This window comes from Carcharodon carcharias, chromosome 26 (genome assembly GCF_017639515.1).
Source record: "Carcharodon carcharias isolate sCarCar2 chromosome 26, sCarCar2.pri, whole genome shotgun sequence".
NCBI classification, from domain to species: domain Eukaryota; kingdom Metazoa; phylum Chordata; class Chondrichthyes; order Lamniformes; family Lamnidae; genus Carcharodon; species Carcharodon carcharias.
Window position 1 is genome coordinate 11,658,320 of NC_054492.1, and position 24,832 is coordinate 11,683,151.

At 42.0% G+C, this 24,832-nt stretch overlaps 1 protein-coding gene across 5 annotated transcripts in view; it reads right to left on the bottom strand.

Moving 5' to 3' along the window:
- Positions 1-24,832, bottom strand: part of sh3gl3a (SH3-domain GRB2-like 3a) — a 125,947-nt gene that overhangs the window by 31,241 nt on the left and 69,874 nt on the right. For 2 of the 5 annotated variants that reach the window (XM_041174834.1, XM_041174831.1), the window contains exon 2: positions 15,086-15,287. The exons of the other annotated variants lie outside the window; for them this stretch is intronic. In XM_041174834.1, the coding sequence (XP_041030768.1) occupies positions 15,086-15,148 (63 nt within the window). In that variant the 5' untranslated portion in view covers positions 15,149-15,287. The remainder of the gene's footprint in view (positions 1-15,085; positions 15,288-24,832) is intronic. 5 annotated transcript variants of the gene reach the window in all.

The following is a 24,832-nucleotide window of genomic DNA, read 5'->3' on the forward strand; positions in this document are numbered from 1 at the left end:
TCAACTTGCCAACCTCTATTAAAGAATACACCATTGGAATTTGATTCTGGGCTCTGGACATATATGAAACAATAATTCTTTATTCTATGGACTTTGCCCTGTAAATCTATCTACCTCTTTTTTATTGTACAAATGAAAATGGGGCTACATCATGACCCTCCTCATGTTTGAGTGCGCACCACAAACTAACCCTCTGAGTTTACCTTCTCTTGAGTTTGCTGTGGGGTTATTAACAGAAATTGGTTCATACCAAAACTGAAGGGTTGAGAAACATGCCTATATATAAAAGGAGGAAATCAAAATCACAACACCTTTGTGTTTATGGACAGGTGGTGAGAGGAGAAATCAGGACTGTTTAAATAAACCCCCTCCTGTCCATAACATTCTTAGTGAAGTCCAAATGCTTATGTCTGCTCAAAGTTGACATCCAGTAGAACCCCCAAGTACTACTATGCTTCAACAATTTGGGGACAGACAACCTTTGTATATTTCAATCTAGACTTTTGGAATTCTCTGTTGACTCATACAAAGCCATAATAACACATTATTTAATGGCCTGCCCATTGTTCAATTTGTCAAGCAAAAAACACGGAACCCTACAAAAACCACCAATGGCTCAATATCATCTGTAGAAAGCAGCATCATTGTTCTTTCAGAAATGCCTGCAACAAATACACTGTTGCCAACCAATACACGCCACAGATGAAGACATTGATTAGGACGGGTGACAATGGTACAAATTTAATGTATTCCTCTCAGGAGAGGAGTATAACATCACAATTAGCCCAAAGCAGCACTTGATTTAAGACAAACTGACAATCTGAACTCCTCGTATTATTTCAAAATTGCAGCTTTCCCATGATGTACAGTTGCCTGGAGCTGCACAGATGAAGCCAGTCCAATGTTCATCATCTGTTGCGATCACGCTAATATAAAACATCAAGATCGTCCTTTTCAACCATAAGTCAAAGCATTGCATGCTGGAGTATTTGGTTTCATCTTTGATATAGAAGGGCAATTACATAATATCCAAAATTATCTATGTTCTGCTGAGATTTAGGTACAAACACAGTCACAACTAGTTTGGCTTACGTTGCTTCCTCAGTGGAGAATGCCATTATGTTCATTGCCTGTTTCAGCCATGCCCAAAACTGCTCTTTGATTGATCAGATAAGAAAGGTTTGTGCTTCAGCACCTTGATCTAGTGTGAATGCAGTTGGTTTTGGCACTGCAGATGTCCTACAAAAAGAATCTATTTTTCCCAGGCAGATGAAACAGAATTGCAGCTATTTAAAACCTACATCCTACAGAAAGTCATATGGGTTAATAAAATATTCCCCATCATTATTTTCACTTATTTTTCTCTCCCCCTACTTAGAGGGTAAACTCAGGACCTGACGTTGCCAGTGGTGGGTCTCCCTTGAAAGGGGGTGGAAACAGCATAACTTACACTTGTTGCACACTTATTTTCAACTCTTGCTCCCTTTGAGCGAGGTTCCTTGCTGGGAGCCAAATAGCTCTTCAGTTGATCTTCAGATGGCTTGACCACAGGCCAATCAGTTAATAGCTACTTGGAGGTAAATGCAAACAAAGCATTTCCTTTCCTGGGGAAGTGTGTCTGACATGTCCCAATTATGGACTTGATGTATGGAGAACTACAGCACAGAAACAGGTTATTCAGTCCAAGTGGCCTATACTGGTGTTTATGCTCCACATGCGTCTTCTCCTATCTTACTACATCTAAATCTATCTGCATATCTTCCTATTCCTTTCTCCCTTGTGTCTACCTAGCCACCCCTTAAATGCATCTATGCTATTCACCTCAACTACTCCAAGTAGTGACAAGTTCCACATTCTATCCGTTCTTTAGGTAAAGTAGTACCTCCCGAAGTCTTTACAGATTTATTAATGGCATATATTTATTACCCCTAGTTTTTGACTCCCCACATCTTCTCAACATCTACTCTATCAAATACCTTCATCACAGCCTTCACTTTTCCAGAGAAAAGTGTCGTAGACTGTTCAGTGTTTCCTGATAGGTATTACCTCACAGTTCAGCTTTCACCCTGTTTGTGAGAGGGGCAGAGAGAGAGCGAGAGGGGCAGAGGGAGAGGCAGAGAAAAAGGCTGTGAAAGAGGCAAAGAAAGAGAGGGAGGGAGAAAGAGAGAGAGGGAGGCAGAACGAGAGAGAGAGAGAGAGAGAGAGAGTCAGAGAGAGAGAGAGAGAGAGTCAGAGAGAGAGAGAGTCAGAGAGAGAGAGTCAGAGAGAGTGTCGAAGAGAGAGTGTCAGAGAGAGAGAGAGAGAGAGAGAGAGAGAGAGAGTGTCAGAGAGAGAGAGATAGAGTCAGAGAGAGACAGACAGACAGACAGATAGGGAGATGGAGAGGAGGGGGAGGAAATGCAGGAATCTCAACTTTGAAGACAAGCAAGAAAGTAGGATATTTTTGTTTTTCTGACAGTAGATGGTGCAATTTATTTTCAATGGGTTTCCTCAGTACTGCTCTCTGCTTTTTAGTTGCATAATTGTAAAATCAAATTGTGAAACATGGGAGTGGGATTTAAAATATTTAAGATTATCAGTCAGGCTCACATCATGACACACTTACGCATGCTAGAAGCTACATATTAATACACAGGGCCCCGTTCTTTGCAGGCAGAAAGAACATGTACACACATTGCACCTGTTTCAACTAAAAATAGGTGATACCCATTCTCTGGTTTATTCCCCAGAGCAATGTCTTGACTAGAGTCAACCTGCCTGGTTTGAATTTAAACAAAACTTGGCAGTAAACTGTCAGTCAGCAATTAACTGGCGCATCCTCCATGGCAATACCTCTACCAGAGTCTGCTTGCCAACCAATCAGCATTCTCTTCTCACAAAGTTAAAATTTGCTCCCTTCGCATTTGGTTTTCTTCGAATTGTCCTGATGAGTGCAAGACGAAAAGTTCTGACGTGTGTCTTTTTTCAGCAATACTCAAACGGTGTGCTACCAAACGACAATTTGAATTAAAATATGCTTTGGGGAGATTATGGTGATATACTTATCAAAGTGACCTTTTTAAACTTTTTTTGCGTAGGTGCATTTTTATGATTTAGCCTCATTGAGGCAGAACTGCACCTGCTGGGAATGCACAAAGTGAGTTGAGGGAGTGGACCTCTGCCCACAAATTCAACTCTGGGCAGGAGCACCAATTGTAAAAGTTACCTCAAATCACAGCTAAGTTGGTGAGGTATAAGGGACACTACTCATTTTGAATTGGTACATTTTCTCTTTACTTCAATAATTGAAATAACTGTAACTCTTCAAGTGAAGAATGGAGGGAGCTATCAGATACCTCAATATTAATCCTTCCCCCCCCCGACCAATTCCCACCCCACGCCCCCCACACCCTGCACCCAGGAGAAGGCCAGGGCAGGGGATGGGGTTATATACTTAAATGAAGGGATGTGCCCATGACCATTTAAAAAAGAGTGCTCAAAGTCCCTGGCAGTGACCTGTTGTCCACTGGTTTACTCTCCCAGCTCCCAGCCAGGCTGTAAAATTTGTCCAGTTACAGGGCAGGAAATAGAAGAAAAAGATTATACTGAGATCCCGCCAGCAAGTTCAGCAGAAACTCCATGCTCCTGGCCCTGCAGGGTTCTCAAGCTGATTCAGCCTCCTCACAACCTCTTTGTAAATATCAGGGCCACTGAATCCTAACAAAAGGACTAGCCAGATGGCTGATAAATTAGAAATGAAGGAGATACCTGGAGAGGCGACTTGATCAAAACCTTTAAGATTCTGAGGGCTCTTGACAAGGTGGATGTGGAGATGATGTTTCCTCTTGTGGGAGAATCTAGAACTAGGAGTCAGTGTTTAGAAATAAAGGGTCGCTCATTTAAGACAAAGATGAGGAGAAATCTTTTCTCTGAAGTTAGTGTCTTTGGAACTCTTCCTCCAAAGATGGTGGAAGCAGAGTCTTTGAATATTTTTAAGGCAGAGCTAGATAGATTCTTGATTAACAAGGGGGTGAAAGGTTATTGGGGATAGGCAAGAATGTGGTGTTAAGGTTACATTCAGATCAGCCATGTTCTTATTGAATGGCAGAGCAGGAGCCAAGAGGCTGAGTGGCTTACTCCTGCTCCTAATTTGTATGTTAATATGTGAGGAGAGAGAAAAACAATCTGGTAGGAATAGCACATTGTCAGAAATCTCCCACTATTCCTTAGATAGAGGCAGAGGATGCAAAAGTGGACTTTGGATAGTTTAAAAACAGAAACAAAAATGAGTACCATAGAGAAATGCAACATGATATTGGCAAGGGGTTCCCTCAAATCAGGCCAATTAAACCATCTTGTCAATGTATATTTTTATTATGCGTTCCTGGCAAAGCTAGCAAGGCCAGTATTTGTTACCCTCCCAAATTGTCCTCAAGGAAGGGGTGGTGAGCTGCCTCTTGAACAGCTGCAGTCCTTGTGGTACAGGTACACCCACAGTGCTGTTAGGAGAGAGTTCCAGGTTTATGACTCAATGACTGAAGGTTTGGCGATATCATTCCAAGTCAGAATGGTGTGTGACTTGAAAGGGGAACTTGCAGGCGGTGGTGTTCCCATGCATCTGCTGCCTTTGTTCCTCTAGAGGTTATGGGTTTGGAAGGTGCTGTCAAAGTTTCCTTGGTGAATTGCCACAATGCACCTTTCAGATGGTACACGCTGCTGCCACTGTGCATCAGTGGTGGAGGGAGTGAATCTTGAAGATGGTAGATGGAGTGCCAAGTGGCTGGAGGGGAACTTACAGGCAGTGGTGTTCCCAAGCATCTGCTGCCCTTGTCCTTCTATGTGGTAGAGGTCACAGGTTTGGAAGGAGCCTTGGTGAACTGTCACAACTAAAGGGCTATGAAAAATACTAGGGGCCATGTCAGCAAACTGAATACAAGTCCAAGAGGCCTAATTCTGAATTTGTGCAATATTTCATTTAGGCCACATCGTGTTCGGATTTAGTCTCTATATGTACATTCATTGTCCTAGAAAGCAAACAGCAAAAAGTGGATTCATATTATCAGCTATGAGTACAAATTAAAGATTATTCATGTTAAGGCAGGGGGAGAGAACAGAACACAAGTATTTAAAGAGAGGGCAAAATTATCTGGTAAAATGAAAGTTATGAGTGTGCCTATAGACCATTAAATGATGGTGTACAATATAAAAATTTCAAGGAAAAAGGTCACAGTAGAAATTAATATCAACATAATCTTCTGTCAGGGGGTAGAATGTAGATCACCTGTTCTGAAGCAAAATGATCACATCTCCAATCTCAAAATATGTTTCCCAGTTTTGTTTCTGAGTTTGTAAATAAAACATGGAAATTGAAACATCTTATGTAGACAGGTAAACATTTGTTGTCAGTGCTTACTAATTCTTGCAGTAATTTTCTTTAATCTATTGTAGCCTCACATCAAATTAACTGTAAGTGATGCTTAGTTAAAAAAAAGATGGACAGCGTTAGAGATGGAAGTATCAATTTTTTCTTTTATTCTTTAATGGGACATGGGAATCATTGGCTAGACCAGCGTTTTTATTGCCCATCCGTAATTGCCCTTGAGATGTTGGTGATGAGCTGCCTGCTTGAACCGCTGCAGTCCATGTTGCATAGATGAAGACTGGTTTGAAATAAAAGGCGTAGGAATGGAATGTGCAACTAATGTTTGTGAAGTGCAGTGTTACAATCTGCTGAGCAGAGTTGGAATGGCTCCCCCTCTTTTCCCACTCTCTTTGACCGCAAGTGGCTTTTTTTTAACAAAGTGGATACACTTGCCAATTCAGTGAATGTTTAACTATTTACATGCTGTGACTGTGGAAGACACAAACAAACAGGTTTGAGTTTTTGAAAAGAATAGTTTTTACTGTACTTGTACTTAACATGGCCTAAGTAGAATAATAAAAATGCTCCAACTTTCACACACACACACACACACATACACTCAGGTTCTCACATACAAAAAAAATAGTTTCTGAAGTGAGGGGGATGGATTAAGGGATAATTTTAAAGTCCAATAAAGATTAAAATGAGATGGTTCTCCTAGATTGGTGAATTGGGTGGATCTAGGCTGGGCTTGGTGGTCCTTGCAGTTTCAGCTTACACATTTATGGATGGAAACAGACAATTTATCCATTTTCTGGAAACAGCAGTTGCTGAGTTGAGTTCTTCAAAAATATCTCTGTCTGGAGAGAAAGAGCAAGAGAGCGAGAACCACAAAAGGATCTTCTACGGTGTCTGTTTCCAGTCTAGCTTCTTTCTCACTGGTTCTTGGAGTAAAAGTTTTGTTATCTGAAGTTAGTTTCAATCAGGTGCTCACCTGATCAATACTTCCATTGTTCACATGAATGATTTGAAGTTAGAAGCCATTGCCACACAATGGGGAGTGGATGGTGGTTATTCATACCTACTTCTGATGAACTGCTTTCTCTACAGCTCAATTTTGGATGCGGGAGTCCATGGATTTTGAATTTTTGCAAGTGCATAGACAACAGAAGGTAGGAATTGCACAGATGGTTTCGCCTCAGCATGTCCATTCAATTTTGGGGATCCCACCCAAGGTCACTTAATTAAGAAATTTCTGGAGACTAAGTAATTATGTGTCTGCAGAAATTACAAAAGTCACCTGACCCTCAGCAGCCATCTTAACAGCTTGTCCTTTTGGTCTCAACTTCTCCATTTGCGCTTTGCCTTTCGCGAGTTCTGAGGCTGAGTTATTGGATTTAGTTGGATTCTACAATCAATTCCACATTTATTTCACTTTATTTTCCTTGTGATTTTCACAAGGACTGTTCATTTTAAGGCATATTACCTCTCTATTTACTTTTACTACAGGGATGATACCCCCACCCCTACCCCCAATCTGACCCAAGTCATCTGGGTCACTACTGCCCACAGGTAGCTGTCTGGCTTCCCCTGGGGCACTTCAACTAGGTGAGGCATCTCCTTAACATCCTGATTGCAAAAGATCCTGGTCCCTATTTGAATCTTAGAATAAGGCCTCTGTTAATCATACTTCAGCTACATTCCCTTCAACCTTTACTATCCAGTTGCAGCACTTTTGTTTTCCTCTGGTTCTATTTTGGCCTCTCTAAATTCTACATGCTCTATCCTGGCCTCTTTAAATTCTATTTGTTCTCCTTTAGCCTCCCTAATTTCGGCTGGCTCTGTCACCTCCAGTGGGATCCTTGAAACTTACTCAGGCCTCTGCACCTGTGCAGAATTTTGCCTGTTCCCTCAGTCTTTCCAGTCTCCATGGACCACACTGGGTCCTTCGGTGGGGGCGGGGGGAGGAATTACCTTATAACCAGCTATGTTGTTGCCTAATAAAAGGTTCACTCCTCCATGGGTAAACTTGGGATCACCCCACCTTATCTAGCCCTGTAACTAGCTCACTCTGCAAGTATTATCTTTATTAAGTAGAACCGCAGCACATTATCCAGTAAGTCCCTTAACCCGCACACTGGCTTTCAGGTAGATGATCTCCATCTCCTGCCAAGAGCAAAGTTTGCAAGCAACCAGGAAAAGAAATAGGGGTAATCTTCCCTTTAAACAAAATAAAAATCCCGATAGATATTCTGGCCCTCTGCTACATTGGAACATAGGCTTAAGATCTTCATGGCTGCAGACATAGTCTTGAATGCAGTGCCCCATCTCCCCTGTTGATCTTTTGGAATGCTAACAATTTTCCCTCACGTGTTCAGGCTTCCACACTGAGAGGAAACTGGGTGAGCCCCTACCTGTTTACCATCTTGGCTTCTTCTTTTAAAATTTAGGAACTGATCACTTTTTCTTGCACTATTCTCCTTTTCTTTCAAACCTTTTTAGACCTCATCTACATCCCTCCCATCTCTTGCTAGCCTGCAAGATCTACCAGATCCCAGTTTACCTTGAATGACCGGTCTGGATGTTAAATTCATAGTCATCTGTTATGATGGCTGCCTGCCTGGCTTTGGAGACTCTGTGTTCCTCCACATGGGTCTTTATGGAAATGGAAAGTGAGTTTTGATCTCCTTGAGCAGAATCACATTTCTGAAGTTCTCATAGGTGGGGGATCTATCTTAAGCACTCGTATCCATCGGTCGAAAGCAAATTGTTTGACCCTTTCAAACTTGATACAAGTTTACCCAGGCCTATTTTGGAAAGTTTGGAACCTCTGGTGACAGCTCATATGCACTCAGGATAGCATTTCTGTCTGTCTCTCTCTTTTTCTTGGAATTCCTTTGTTCTTTGGCTTGGAATTCTAGATGTCGTCTCCACGTGTGCTTGCCAATCCAGTGAGTGCTTAATGATTTGCATGCTGTGATTTTAAAAGACACAAAACAGACACCTTGTCTTTGAAAGGAAAAGAGGATATTTTATGTAATCCAGTTCACATAAAATAATAAAAACACTCCAACTTTCACACAACACTCAGGTTCACACATACAAAAACCAGTTTACACATTTGGAGGATAGATAAGGAACAATTTTAAAGTCCAATAAAGATTAAAGGGATATAGTTCTTGCTGGTCGGTGTCTTGGATAGATCCAGGCTGGGCTTGGTGGCCCTTCTGGTGTTAGCAGTTTAAAGATGTAGATTTTTTTTTACTGGAAACAGCACGTGCTGGATTGGATTCTTTAAAAATGCCCCTGTGGGCAGCACATGGATAGTCATTTACGGCAGACAGGGTTTGAGCTTGTAAAATAGGTGGAAAGCGATGCGAGAGAGACGAGCGAGACGAGTGAGACCCACAGAGGGATGTTCTGTGCAGCTTGTTTCCAGAGGGGCTCATTTCTCTCTGGTTCTTGGAGCAAAAGGCTTATTATCTACAATCAGTTTTTTATCAGGCAACTGCCTGCTCGATGCTTCTAGCGTCCACATAAATGATTCGAAGTTACAAGGCATAGCTAGAAAATGGGGAATGGATGGTGGCTATTCACACCTACTTACGATGAACTGGTTTCTCTACTGCTCTCTTTAAATCTCAAATTTAGAGACAGAGAGTCTGGACGTCCATGAATTTTGAGTTTTGTTAAGTTCATAGACAATAGAGTGTGCAAATTCCATGGATGATTTCATCTCAGCATGTCTATTCAATGGAAGGCATCCTACCCAGGGTCATTTAATTAAATATTCTCTGGAGACCAGGTAATTCTGCAGGAATTACAAAAGTCACCTGATCCTTGGCAGCCATCTTAACAGCTCGCTGTTCAAGTCCTTTTTGAACTTCATCAGTGATTTCCTGCCAGTAAATTCATAAAGTAATTTTTTTGATATAGCGTGGTTTCATAACAGTATTGAGAACAGAAAGGCTGCAAGTTTTGGGGTACAAGTAGATTGGGGCTTTTCTTCTGAGTATTTTAGATCAAACACTTTGAAGTTAGAATTAGTAGAATTTAACGTGTGCTGAACCTGGATATCAATTTGAGACCCCCAGGCTGACAGCAAGATAAATAATTGCAGTTTATTGCACGAGGGTAAACCTTTGGACTGATGGTAGCTTTCTCATCTCGGAGTCAGAAGGTATAGGGTTTGAACCATGCTCCAGGCAATCCTGGTGCGTAGAGGCGGTCCTGCTTTGACATCCAGTGGATTCTCGCATCTGGTGCATGAGCTTGATGTCAATGAGTTCATAAAACTCTACATTGTAATTAGGCCACATTGGACTTCCCAGCTTCTTATAAAGACGGAAAAACCATTAACATTGCAGTCTAGTAGACTATTTAATCAGTCTATGAATCCTTCCCACTACTTCATGCTGTTCTCTCCAAGGGAAAAGCATGAAGATACGAAAATAATATTGCTATTATCATTAAATGGATTTTTGAGCTTAGGACAAGGCTTATGGCTTATTCTCATGTGTCAGTCTGATGTCCCTGAGGTATAGGCTGGCAATATAAACAAAGGACATGCCATGGTAATGCAATATGTCCTGAGATTAGAATACATTTATGTGAGAAGTCAAAGGGAAAATCATTGATGATAATTAATGCCAAATCTAAGATTTAGTCTAAACCTTTATATAAAATATTATTTGATTCATTGTGGTGAAATGGTCTGTTCTGTAATGATGTTACAGCTTTTTGTAAATAATTTCAATAATCATCATCATATGTGCTCTGCCTAAAGGCAGGTCCTTGGCTCATAGTAAAACCTTCTATGTCTCTCCATCCTGTGCCATTCTTCTCATTTACCAAAAACTTGTTTCAATTTTCAAGACATCCAACATCGATATTCTCCTCCCTCTTTTTGCTTGAAATCTTCCTTCCCATAACGTATCTTACCTTGTCAAACTCCTTTTGAAAGTCCATATACAGAATATCAACCACACTACCTTCCTCAACCGTTACTTCAAAGAATGCAACCAAGATAGTCAACGTTAGAGTTATCGGTGAACAAGATAGTAATCCAGATATCTAACCAAAATGGATAACAGTGTTTCTGTGTCTCCAAACTATCCAGGTATCTGTCCAAAATGGATAACAGTGTTTCTGTGTCTCCAAACTATCCAGGTATCTGTCCAAAATGGATAACAGTGCTTCTGTGTCTCCAAACTATCCAGCTATCTGTCCACAATGGATAACAGTGCTTCTGTGTCTCCAAACTATCCACGTATCTGTCCAAAATGGATAACAGTGTTTCTGTGTCTCCAAACTATCCAGGTATCTGTCCAAAATGGATAACAGTGTTTCTGTGTCTCCAAACTATCCAGGTATCTGTCCAAAATGGATAACAGTGTTTCTGTGTCTCCAAACTATCCAGGTATCTGTCCAGAATGGATAACAGTGCTTCTGTGTCTCCAAACTATCCAGGTATCTGTCCACAATGGATAACAGTGCTTCTGTGTCTCCAAACTATCCAGGTATCTGTCCACAATGGATAACAGTGCTTCTGTGTCTCCAAACTATCCAGGTATCTGTCCACAATGGATAACAGTGCTTCTGTGTCTCCAAACTATCCAGGTATCTGTTCAAAATGGATAACAGTGTTTCTGTGTCTCCAAACTATCCAGGTATCTGTCCAAAATGGATAACAGTGTTTCTGTGTCTCCAAACTATCCAGGTATCTGTCCAAAATGGATAACAGTGCTTCTGTGTCTCCAAACTATCCAGGTATCTGTCCAAAATGGATAACAGTGCTTCTGTGTCTCCAAACTATCCAGGTATCTGTCCAAAATGGATAACTGTGTTTCTGTGTCTCCAAACTTGATGAGCACAAACAAAAAAAAACAAAGCTTGATTCTGTAAATGGTTAAATTCTGAGACTAGAACCTAAACACCTGATTGTTCTGAAAGGCAGAATCTTAAGCTAACAAGATGACATTTGCTTGAAAGGTGTTTGCAAATTAAGCATTGTTGAGACACCAAACTGGCATTAGAAACTAAATTCTTTGATCTTCCAAGTGACTTTGTGAACTCTGGCACCCACCAGGGGATAGTAACTGAATTGAGCTCAAGATTGAACTTGTTTATGCCTGGTTTATCTATTCATCTAAAACTACAGATGAAGCAAGATTGTTGGAAAACAACAGTCTCTTCAACTACTTTAAATGTATTAAGTCCAATGGACAACTGTCACCTACTTTAATATTACAGACTAGAACTTCTGCTCATTAACCATGAGGGTCAGAAAATAGACCTATTATGCCTTCAAAGTCGATGAGATTTTGGATGTTACAAAAGCCTTAGTATCCAGAAACACTAGATAGTTTACCGAAAGAATCCTGCATCTTAAACTAAATTTCCTTGAAATAATCTTACCCTGGATGGAGGTAAGCTCAGAAAAGTTTGACATCTAGCATTTCTGACAGAAAAATCCAGCATTTTTACTTATTTATAAGAAATCATATAACCTGAATAAATTCAGTGCCTTTTGAACTGTAGTCAACGCCAAATCCTAATAGAGGCACAAGACTCATTATTAGTTTAAAAAGTAGTTCAGTAGCTGAAAGGTCTTTACTACTGTGAAACACTTCATAGGCACTCTTTTTGCTGAAGTTCACTCAATGTCGACAACTTTATCCCCTGATTAGTGAATAGGTAATTTTAGTACAGATTCTAATGCTTCTTTTGAAGTACACATCCTTGAGATCCAAAGCCATCAGCTGTCTCACAAAAGGTTTACATTTGCATTCATTTTTCTTTTTGAACATGGAAATATAGTTGGCCCGTGTGAACTGAGAGAACTGAACAAAAAAACTAGTTATTACATTTAGTCCCAGGTTTAGGCAACTTGTGGCAACAAAACTACCCATCAAAATCAGAACAAAGATGTAAGCGGACTATGTGAATAAATGTCAAACCCAGTGGCTGCAATGTACAGGAATTGCTAATGATGAAATAAGGTGCTCTGTACTACAAACACAGGATCTCATCAAGCAATAAGCAAATCAAATAACTGACCTGCTTTGATGCAGACAGCCAGATGCCATTCTCAGTTGATCGTAAGCAATAGCTTCCATGTTAACACTGGCCAGTTTAGAAATTTCACCCTTTGTCTATATACTCATTTGAAGGAAAAGTACGCAAGACAATACAGTAATTTGAAATTAGAAGGACCTGCTCAGTCACAGTCCCTTTGAGACAGAATTAGTAAAAAAAATCAAAACCTTGTGTAGACTACAAACCCTGAATGAGAAACTACTGGTTCCACATTTGCACCGAGCTGGGCAGCAGTTGTGGGACATTTCCTGGGGACAAGACCTAGTTAACAGCTGCCATCCTTATTAGTGGCAATGTGCATCAGTGTTAAAGCGCGGCTGCCATTTTTAAAGGGGTCATGCACAGCTATACTGGGCCAGGGAGCCGATGATAAGGGCTTTGCTGAGTCTTCTGTCACCAGAAACACAGAGAAGCTGGCTGAAACCTATTTAAGTACATGAAGTAATAACATTTTTACAAAGTACCTTAAAATACATTATATAAATATGAAAATCTGTATTATTATTTTTTGATCCACAATACGAGAACTTTAATAATTTTATATTGAATGTGCTGCTTTATTGTTTTGTTTTTGTTGGTATCTGGGGTCATGTTAAAATGGGGAAGCACAGCTTTAGATGCATGATTCTCATTTGTGCTTGGGTTCTTCACCGGAGTTTTGAGCTTGGTGGTCAGCAAATAGCCCTCGACCCCTAGTAGCCGCTGTCAGGTTGCTCATGATGGTTCGAATGTTGATGGAACAGCTGACTCTTGCGGAATGAAGGCATCACGACTGCTGAAAGGATACTGGGCAGTGACCTGGGCAGTAAACAAACTGGACAGAATGAGCAGAATCCCTTCAGGTTGCAGCACATTTCTGGATTTACAATTAGCACTTGCAAAGTGAAGAATGTGCAGTCAATGGCCTCCTGCACCACAGGGAAGTTGGCAAAGCTCAGTTCTCACTCCACCTGCATCTCTGTGGCAAGAGACAACAAAATATATTCAGTTCTCTGTATCAGAGCTTCAATGACCTCCTTCATGCAACAGTCAATGGCATACTACGAGATGTTGAAAATATCACCTGCTCTAGCCTGCTTGGGTTTAGATGCAAAAACAAGATCATGGCAACAGTCACCATCAGTGCTAGTGACAAGGTCAACCTCACCCTTTCTGAGGTAGCAGATTTCAGCGAGCATCTTCTCAGTAAAGTAGAGAAGTAACATACAATATTCCTCGCTGAGGCTGAAGGGGGAGAAATGCTCCATGAACCCTGGCGAAAATGGCCTCCTACTGAGATCCCTTCTACCCTTTGATCAGCTGGTCCATCTACTTCACCTCTGCTCATTCTGCCCCTCATGCTCCAGCTCAAGGGCGATAGAAACTATTGCACTATGACTGGGAGCAAGTGGTCCGAGCAGAACCCTTGAAGCCAGAACTAAGGTGATCGTTACGTACTACAGCACTCCCTGCATGCTTCAGCAGCTTTAAATAGCAGTAGAATTCACCGATCACTTCTACAAATTCAGCAGAAGTCAGTAGAAATCAATCAGCAACTAGCCAGAATGTTGTTGATGATTCCTTTAAATAGCACTTGTTAGGGTGCCCTTCCTGCTGCTGAACACATGTCCATCTGTGCAGAGTTTAGCTGGAGCATTGAGACCAAAAATGACACAGCTGGTTTCAAATCCGGTTTACACACCGACTGACGTCACAATCTGAATACTAGATTGTGAATTCAGTCAGTCCAAAATACCGGCGGCACTATGTAACTTAATTTTGTGACATGGGTATGGAAACATATGCCTAATAATCCAGGACTGGGTGGCAAGGTGGGGGGTGAAATCTGTGCAAATTGATGTCAGGTATGCAAGGTCTGTGATGAGACCCACTGTCTAAGCACAGCCGTGAAGAATTGTCACTTTTCTGCTGCTGTTCTCTTACCTCAATAAAATCTAGCATCTCCAGATGAAAAGGGGGAAACGGTGGAAGGAAAATATAGAATCTGTTGGAGCAGCGGGAGAAAGTGAGGTATAAAACTATACAAATACATGAGCAGTAATGAGTTGTAATCACTTTGCATTAGTGTGCTAAACAGAATGTTATAAACTAGAGTGTGGACTTGGGAAGAAAAGAGTTTTGAATGACGTGGTGTGTAACAAGCTTGAAGTTACCACACTAAGATACAAATTATAACACGTGACATCTTTTTGTGTCAAAATTGTGTTACCAATTTTAATTTTTTTCCCCCTAAGTGTGTCTTATTTCACAAACCAAAATACACACAATACATTTTAAATTGTCAACCTCCTCAGAGTTGTGGCCAAGTTCAAGGTCCCTGTTGTTTACGTGCTTTAAGCCTTGCATGAGCTGTAGGGCTTATTAAAAATTAAATCTGCCTGTCCTGGGGATATTTTGCTTCAGAGAGAATTTGAGCTGTCAAATAATTGTTATTGGCTGACTGGGAGGCTTATTATTCCAGTAGGCCCTCTGCTGACAGCAATAACACTTCAGTCGTTGCCCAATGTTTTTCAAAATTAAGCACAAATCCAATGTTTTAAATTAAAATGCTCTGCTCAACTCATGTGAGGCATTTCACTCTGACCTCTGGCTAAATCAGAAAAAGAATCGACTACAGCTCCTTTGGCAATGGAATAAGATGCCTACCTGCTCAAATTCAGCACTAATCAAATGTGGAGGGTATTCAGTTTTTTTCTCCAGTTTGTGCATGCAGGGTCAGCATTCTGTAATTTACCCAGGAGCAATCTGGGCCTTTATTGGAACCATAACTGGAAGCTCTGGAGGCAGAACGCACCTTAAGATGGATATTGAAGGTCTACTTGTGCTTCCAAACTGTGATGAGTGCCAGCTAGAGAAGGCACAAAAAAAAAGAGAAAAAATGGAAACACTTGTATTTGGGTGTTCATTTCTTCATAAGTATTAAAGAGACCAAGAAATTTAATTTAACTTGACTCCGCCTCTAAACTTTTCCTCTTCTCATTCTATCTTCAAAGCCCTTCCATTTAATCCATCAATCACCTGCTCTATTCAGTCTCCATGGCCTTATGTCTGTCACATTATGGGCCCTATGTCTGTGATGTTAATTATTTTTTATTTTTAAAGCATCATGGGATTTTTTTTACATTAAAGGCAGTACATAAAGTCATTGTTATTGCTAAGATGCTCCAATGTCCAAGGATGCTCCTGGGCTGATTCCCAAGGCATTTCAAAGGATGAACGTCTTGTGATAACTTGCAGCATATGGAGTGTGGACATGTGTGATCCTCTGTATATTGCCATGTACAATTTGTGCATTTGGAGAGTGGAATCCTTTCCTCTTGCGCTAGTTGAAGGGTGAAGCAACACGTGGGCCATTGATTGCACTCTGGTCCTTGGGGAAATACGTAAAATTCCATGGACCAATCGCACCGCAGCCTTGCCATTATATCAAAGATACATTGCCCAGCCATCCTGTAAAGTGCTCTCATTGCCTGAAAGCAGTCCGGATGGCAGCCAGGTTGTCATCAACAGAGGTTGTCTGTGGCCGGCTGAATTAGGTTAGTGCCATAAACATTAGTGCAGTAATCAGCTTCCTGGTCACAGCAAGGACAATGCAGACAGATGAACACAAAGGTGGCATGGTTACTCTATTGCCTCGTCAGTAAAATGTGTTCTACCTGTCCACATCTCCTCAATAAAGCCCTCATATCACTTGTGGATATGATGTGTGGATACAATCTGATGGGCTACATCCTCCTTTATTATTGTCTGACTCTCCTTCCATCCAAACTGTGCTGGTGCTCCTCCTCCATGATAATAGCTTCAAGGGTATACTCATAGGCAGCCTCTGAGATGCCCTCTATGTGGGCAGGGGATGGGACCAAAAATCTGCCACCAACCTGACCTAGTCAGAAACAAGTCCAGGTGTGAAAACAGAATGGAGTGGGGTGGGGGTGTGGGCTGGAAATCTTTGCAAAAGTAGTTTCCGGTTGAAAAAATTGAGAGCAAAACTCTCCAGTCCTCAGGCTTCGAAATTTCCCACTGCCACCGGTTTCTTTGACTTTGGGTTTGTTTTTCTAAATTAAAGGCAATATATAAATGCAAGTTGTTGTAATTTTTGTTCAGTTGATCTTGTGAACGACTAGGCTTTAGAATTCTTGGTTTAAGTGCACTGCAAGTGTAAAAACCAGAAAAATAGAGATGCAGCACTCAATGAGGCTCAGTATCATAAACTTAAATAAGTACATTTGGGACTTGTTAGTTGGATTCTGGAATGGATGAGGGAACCTTGGGAAAGGTAATTTATTGCAAAAAAGCTAACATAAATTACTTCCAAAATTTTCATCATGTTCAATTTCCTCCATGCCCTTGCCCTCTGTAACCTATCCCAGCCCTAAGATTGAATGGCATCCCTGCCTGGGGCAGGATTAGTTAAGGTAGGTTGAGAAACTACATTATAAAGATAACACAGTGGGAAAGCATTGGCTCACGTTTTTATAATTAATATATTATATGCAACAAACATACAATCTATTAAGGCATAAAAACCTCAGAAAAAGCAGTCCAACAGTATCTAACAAGAGGAGTTAATTATAATTTTGGATCAAATGTTGCCAAAAAAAGCACTAAGCCTGAGAATTGGAAGGATTTTAGAATTCAAAAGAGGGCTAGGAAATTGCTAAAAAGAATATATTATAGCGGACTAGTAAGAGACATAAAAACAGATCATAAACATTTAAATATGTATGAAAACTGGAACAGGTTAGTGAAAGTAAATACAGTCCCGTTAGAGGCAGTGACAGGTGAAATATAATGGAGAATAAGGGAATGGCAGAGACATTAAACAAATATTCTACATCTGTCCTGGAGGTAGAAGACGCAAAAATCGCCAGGGGCAGAATTTTTCATCCCGCGGTGGGTGCATGCCCGACCCAAAAGAAGTGAAATAGTGCGTGATGATGTTGGGCAAGTGGCCCTACATCATCACGCACGCCTGATCTTTCAATCGGCAGGTACATGTGAGAGGCAGCAGAGCGCCCACCAAGAATTAAGAGGCCTATTAAAGCCCTTAAACAAGTGATTCATTTGTATTTTTTGCTGCCCGCTCGATTGGTGGGCAGGCGAATAGACCAGCAGCCTTTGCGATTTTTACAAAACCTCATCCACAGTTGGGATGAGGTTTCCAACGGTAAATAAACAATTTACATCATTTTTAACATGTCCCTCTTCAAGTGACTGAGTCACATGTGGGGACATGTCCCTCTTCAAGTGACTGAGTCACATGTGGGGACATCTCCCTCTTCATGTGACTGAGTCCCACGGGGGACATGTCCCTCTTCATGTGACGAGGCACATGTGGGGACATGTCCCTCTTCATGTGACTGGTATGTGGGGACATGCTTATATCATCTGTAAAATGTTTATTTTTCATTTTAAAATTCTTCAGCTCCCTGAGGCAGTTCTGGATGCACGCTCCCCCATGCAAACACGCACAGACCTCTGCGCTTGTGCTCCTCCCGTTAATTGGCCAGTCGGCGTGAAATCGCGGTTGGAGCCCGATCGTGGCAGTGGTTCCCGGGCTCACCCTCCTGACGAGGGGAAAATCCTGCCCCAGGCATAATGAGGAACAAAGGATTTAGCAAGAATGGGGAAATTAAAGGAATCGGTATACGAAAGAGGGTACCAGAGGAAATAAAGGGACCAAGTGGAAATCTGACAACCTGCATCTTAGGTTTTAAAAGAGGCTGCTACAGAATTAGAAGCACCATTGGTTTTGATCTTCCAAAATTCCTTAGATTCTAGAACAGTTCCCAAGGATTGGAAGGTAGCAAATTAAATTGCACAATTTAATAAAGGAGAAATGGAGAAAACTAGGAATTAAAGGCCAGTTAATCAAACATCAGATATAGGCAAAATGCTACAATCTACCAATAGGGGCATGGTAGCAGAACAGTTAAAAAAAAAATCACAATATTACTAAGTAGATTCTGCACAAATTTATGAAAGGGAAATCTGTTAGCATTTTTGAGCATGTAACTAGTAAGAGATATAACTAGCAAGACGTAATGAAAAATCAGTAGAAGTCATGTATTTGGATTTTCAAAGGACATTCGATCAAGTGCAGCACCAAGGTTATTACACAAAATTAGGATTCATGGGATTAGAGCGAGATATTAGCATGGATTGTGGATTGGTTAACGGACAGAAAACAGAATAGGAATAAGCAGGACATCCATGAGTTGGCAGATAGTGACTAGCAGGGTAGTGCAAAAATCAACACTTGATCCTCAGCTACTTACAATCTATATTAATGATTTGGATGAGGGGGTGCCTAAGTGTGGTGTATCCAAGTTTTCTGACGATACAAGGATAGGTGGGAAATTAAGTGATGAAGAAGATACAAAGAAGCTGCAGAGGCATAGAGGCAGATTGGGCGAGTGGACAGAACATGGCAGATGGAGTGTATAAGTGTGAAGTTATCCACTTTGGTGGAACAAGTTAAGAAAATGCAGAATATTTTTTGAATGGAGAAAGACTGGGAAATGTCAGCTCTCAGAGTGAGTGTGCTTGTACTTAACTCAGAGAAAGTTAACATACAGCTAAGGAAAATGGCGTGCTAGCTTTTGTTATAAAGGGATTGGCATTTAAGGGTAAAGAAATCTTACTCCAGTAATTAGGGCATTGGTGAGGCCATGCATGCACTGAGAGCTGTGTGCAGGTCCATCTCCTTACCAGGTGGAGGATATACTTGCTCTCAAGGGAATGTAATGAAGGTTCACTGGACTGGTCCCGTGGTATGAGGGGATTGTCCAATGAGGACAGATCGAGTAGGCTAGGTCTATATTCCCTTGAGTTTAGATGGAGAGATAATCTAACTGAAATATATAAATTTCAGAAGGGTTTGACAGGGCAGATGCTGAGAAGACGTTTCTTCTGGCTGGGGAGTCTAGGACATGGAGTCACAGAATCAAAGTGGGAAACCAATTAAGACAAAGATTAGGAGGGATTTGTACATTAAAGGGGCTGTAAATCCCTGGAATTCTCTACCCCAGAGAGCAGTTGATGCTTAGCTGTTGAATATATTCAAGACAGTGATCGATAGATTTCTAGGTACTAAGGGATTCTAGGGGATAGTACAGGGAGGTGAAGTTGAGGTAAAAACCAGCCATATCTTGTTAAATACAGGAGCAAGCTTGAAGGACCTAATGGCCTACTTCTCCTCCTTTTGCTAATGTTCCTGCTCCAACTCTAGTCTCTTACACATCATGCGAACATAGGAGCAGGACTAGGCCATTCGGCCTGTCAAGCCTGCTCCACTATTCAATTAAACCATGGCTGATCCTCAATACCACTTTCCCATGCTATCCCCAAATCCCTTGATATCATTAATATCTAGAAATCTATTGATTTCTGTCTTGAACAAGCTCAATGATCAAGATTCCACAACCCTCTGAGGTAGAGAATTCTAAAGATTCACCACCTTCTGAGTGAAGAAATTCCTTGCCATCTCAGTTTTAAATGGTCTGGTCCTTATTGAGACCATGTCCCCTGGTTCTAGACTCACCAGTCAGGGGAAATATCCTATCTACATCTACCCTGTCATGCTCTGTAAAAATTTTGTATGTTTCATTGAGATCGCCTCTCATTCTTCAAAACATTAGAGAAAACAGGCCCAGTTTCCTCAATCGCTCCTCATAAGACAATCCCGCCATCCCAGTAATGAGTCTGGTGAACCTCGTTGCATTCCCTCCATGGCAAGTATATCCTTCCTTTGATAAGGAGACAAAAACTGTACATAATACACAAGGTTGGGTATCACCAAGGCTCTATACAGTTGCAGCAAGACATCTTTACTCCTGTACCAGTTTGGGTTCTGCCAGGCCACTCAGCTTCTGATCTCATTACAGACCTGGCTCAAACATGGACAAAAGAATTGAACTTCCGAGGTAAGATGAGACTCACTGCTCTTGACATCAAGAGCATTTGACCGAGTGTGGCATCAAGAAACCCTAGCAAAACTGGAGTCAATGGGAATCAGAGGGAAAACTCCAGTGGTTGGAGTCATACCTAGCACAAAGGAAGATGATTGCGGTTGTTGGAGGTCAGTCATCTCAGCTTCAGGACATCACGACAGGAGTTCCTCAGAGTAGTGTCCTAGGTCTAATCATCTTCAACTGCTTCAACAATGACCTTCCTACCATCACAAGGTCAGAAGTGGGGATGTTTGCTGATGATTACACAATGTTCAGCACCATTCGCAACTTCTCCGATACTGAAGCAGTCCATGCCCAAATGCAGCAAGACCTGGACAATATTTAGGCTTGGGCTGACAAATGGCAAGTAATATTTGCGCCACACAAGTGCCAATCAATTACCATCTCCAACAAGAGAGAACCTAACACCCTTGACATTCAATGGCATTACCATCACTGAATCTCCCACTATCAACATCCTGGGGTTACCATTGACCAGAAACTGAACTGGACTAGCCATATAAATACTGTGGATCAGGTCAGAGTCTAGGAATCCTGTAATGAGTAACTCACCTCCTGACTCCCCAAAGCCTGCCCACCATCTACAAGGCTCAAGTCAGGAGTGTGATGGAATACTCTCCACTTGCCTGGATGAGTGCAGCTCCCACAAAACTCAAGAAGCTTCACACCATCCAAGACAAAGCAGCTCACTTGATTGGCACAATATCCACCAAACATTCACTCCCTTCACCACCAACGCACAGTAGCAGCAGTGTGTACCATCTACAAGGTGCACTTCAGGAATTCACCAAGGCTCCTTAGACAGCACCTTCCAAACCCACGACCACTGCCATCTAGAAGGGAACACCACCACCTGGAAGTTCCCCTCCAAGTTACTCACTATCCTGACTTGGAAATATATCACCATTTCTTCACTGTCACTAAATCAAAATCCTGGAACTCCCTTCCTAACAGCACAGTGGGTATGCCCCTACACCACATGGGCTGCAGAAAGCAGCTCTTCACCACCTTCTCAAGGGCAACTGTGGGTGGGCACTAAATGCTGGCCTAGACAGCAATGTCCACATCCCTCGAATGAAAAAAAAACAGAAACTGCTGGAAATACTCAGCAGGTCTGGCAACATCTATGGAATTAGAAAGAGTTAACACTTCTTTACTTGTCTCATTACCAATCCTTTGGCCTAACACCATGAACCTTTTTGTCATTTAATCCCAACACCCTCCACCTTATTACAAACTCTCCTTTGTTCTCTTGTCCACCATCCTCCTTTTCACTTGCTCAAAACCTATTACATTTCCAACTTTTCCTGGTTTCGATAAAAGGTCGCAGATGTGGAACTTTTGGCTGAAGTTTTGGGCCCTTTTGGGCGGGTGCAAGAGTGGAGATGGTCAGGGATCCAAAAATACTGGCACAGGCTGGCATGCCAGTTTCCTAATACCATTCCCAGTGCTGGTTATTTTGGAGGGAGGTGGGTTTGGGGCGAGCAACCAGCGAAGCCCACATCCCATGAATGAATAATAAAAAATAAACTCAAAATTCCCTTGCGACGAATGCCAACATATCATTTGCTTGCCTAATTGCTTGCTGCACCTGCATGCTAGCCTTTAATAACTCATCAACATGACACCCAGGTCCCTTTGGACATCAACAGTTCCCAACCTTTCATCATCCCCCGCTCCCTTCATCACCATTGGCAGCCTTGACTTTCACTATCTGGGGCCTAAGATCTGGAATTCTCTTCCTAAGTCTCTGCACCTTACTCTCCTCCTTCAAGAGCCCTCTTGAAACCTCTATCTTTAACTAAGCTATTAGTCACTCATCCTAATATCATCATCTTTAGCTGGGTGCCAATTTTTGTTTCATTATGCTCTGATGAACACCTATATTGAAGATGCTAGATAAATGCAAGCTGTTTTTGTCAGTTTGCTTGATAAAGCCTGGGGTTTGGGTTTTTGGTCTGTGTGAATCAGATAAGATGCTGGCTAGGTTCACCTGCTCAATGCTCACTTCCACTATGTGGAGGGTGCAATCTGACCAGTGGCTAATCAATAATCTGGTTAGGTTCCTGTCCATTTCTTGGCCAGCTCCAAAATCACATCAGTCTGGACGTTGGCAAGAATGGGCAGTGAGTAGTGCACCATGACTTTAGGCTTGCTACCACTCCATTCCTGCATTAAAACAGGGGCAAAAAGTTGCTCCCAGAGTACTTGAAAAACAATGCTTTTTTATATCAGGATGGCTCACTTCTAAACCAGACCAAACTATATATTAAATTTAAAAAGACTATTGGAGAAGTTTGTCTTTCAATTTCAGGTCAGGGAACAATTATAAAATCAGCCTTTATGAATCTAAAATGAAATAAAAATCTAAATGACATGGTGGGTGGAATTGTCCCAGATTTGCACTAAGTGCGGTAGCGGGCGGGTAAAATGTCTTTTTAACCAGCCAGTCGCAATGGCGAGCTTTCACACCGTATCATCTCAAACCCGCCACATTAGTTAGGCATTCCCGGGAAACACTGTAATCCACCCACCACGCCAGCACCTCGCTGCTTCATCACGCCGGGTGCCACATTTAAAGTATAGTCGTGCACACACATCGCAGTGCTTCTAGTCCATGACTACTGCAGGGAAGATATCCACAAAAGGCAAAAAGACTGCAACCCCTAGGTTTAGTGACACGTCAGTGGAACACCTTTTGGACGCTGTGGAGGCCTGCCAAGCTGTCCTCTACCCCCGCTCTGGCTATAGGGTGGGCAGCGGCATGACCAACTAGGCTTTGGAGGCAGTGGCAGTGGTGATCAGTGCCAATGCTGCACAGAAGAGGTTGACCAACCAATGCAAATAGAGGATGAATGATCTCATCCACGCAGCCAGGATATGGCAACCATCTCAGCACTCTAAACTCACATACTCAAGCCCATCACACATTCACTGGCATCTCACTCGCTACCAGCTCAAGGGACATCACCACCCATTCTCAAACACACACCCTCACATGTCCATCTGGCCTCATCTCCTCTGGAAACTGCCTCTGCAGCTCTCACCACCTTGAGGCCTCATGCACAGATCAACATGTGCCCCCACACACACCCTGGGTTACCCTGCTTCTCCAGTATAGCTCTCATCTTGCAGCCTCTTCCCTTGTCTGAGGCCATTTTCCCCCCTTCGCCAAGCAAGACCTAGCCCTGCAGCCATTGAAAAGCCACCCACATGTGGCTAATCTGGTAGGTAGAGACCTGCCGTGAGCCCTCCTAAAAATGAGATGGTACTGTCTGTGAAGCCTGGTGCTGATGACTGCGAGTGCTGACCGAAGCAAGATCGGCAAACAAACCTTGAAGTCCTCAGCAAAGTGCAACCTGCCAAGTGCACGTCACTTATGTGCTGTTGTGAAACACGTCAATGTGTTTTCCTGCCAATGTGGGTGACTGATCCAGCGGGGAAGGAAGATTCCGGCAGGCTGGCCTAATAATGATATGCTGATGTATTACAACGAGGTTCTCGACATCCGGTGGCAGAGAACACGGCCCGTCACTGGTGGGCTAAGCAGATGATTGCAAACTGGTTTCACGCCATCTTGCGCCATATTATCTACTCACGCCACCGAACACGCCCGACACCGGCGGGCACAGGAAACTCCAGCCTGTGTGTTACATGCGTCGTTTAAATCATGTTACAAATTTGTGAAATGTTAGGATGCACTTAAAAATAATGTTGATTTGATGGTTTCCATATTCCTCTTGTTACATTTTTTACTGGAGGGGATGTTGAGGAAACAAAAGCAACATACGTACATTGGGCACAGGAAGAACCGGATTGGGTAGTGCTGAATTTGCACAGAACAGTTATTCGTTACAATTTTCTCAAGTAGCAGTCCTCAATTCCCAAAGAACCTTTCGGGGAATAAGCTGCTTACTTAGCACCAACTATTTTGCAACATAAGCTTTGTACGGAGGCAGAGCATGGGTTATAAAATTGACACTGATCAAAGTTGACCAGTCAACTTTTGGAAACAAACAGAATCAATGCTAAAACAAAATGACCTATTCAACCTCAAATGAATTATAGCACAAAAATAGCTGGCAGCGAAAATCAAAGATTGACAAATATGATTCATGCTCATTAGGCAAGTTGTTGGAAATGATGAATTTCAGACTACAGGCTGCTTATAATTGGATTTGGACATAATTGATCTGAGCACCACTCCTGCTGCAACTGTTTCACAGCTTCCCACTTTCTACAGTAGGACTAAAAAAAAACATTACTCTATCTCCCATTGGATTTCATTGTGCATTAAATCTATTTCACTCCTGGAATGATGTGACAATTTAAAGGGCCAGCGCAGCTCATGTTTAGATAACAAGCTGATTTTCAAGTGGTAAACAAGTACATTTGCATAAGGCAACGTTTGCAGTATTTA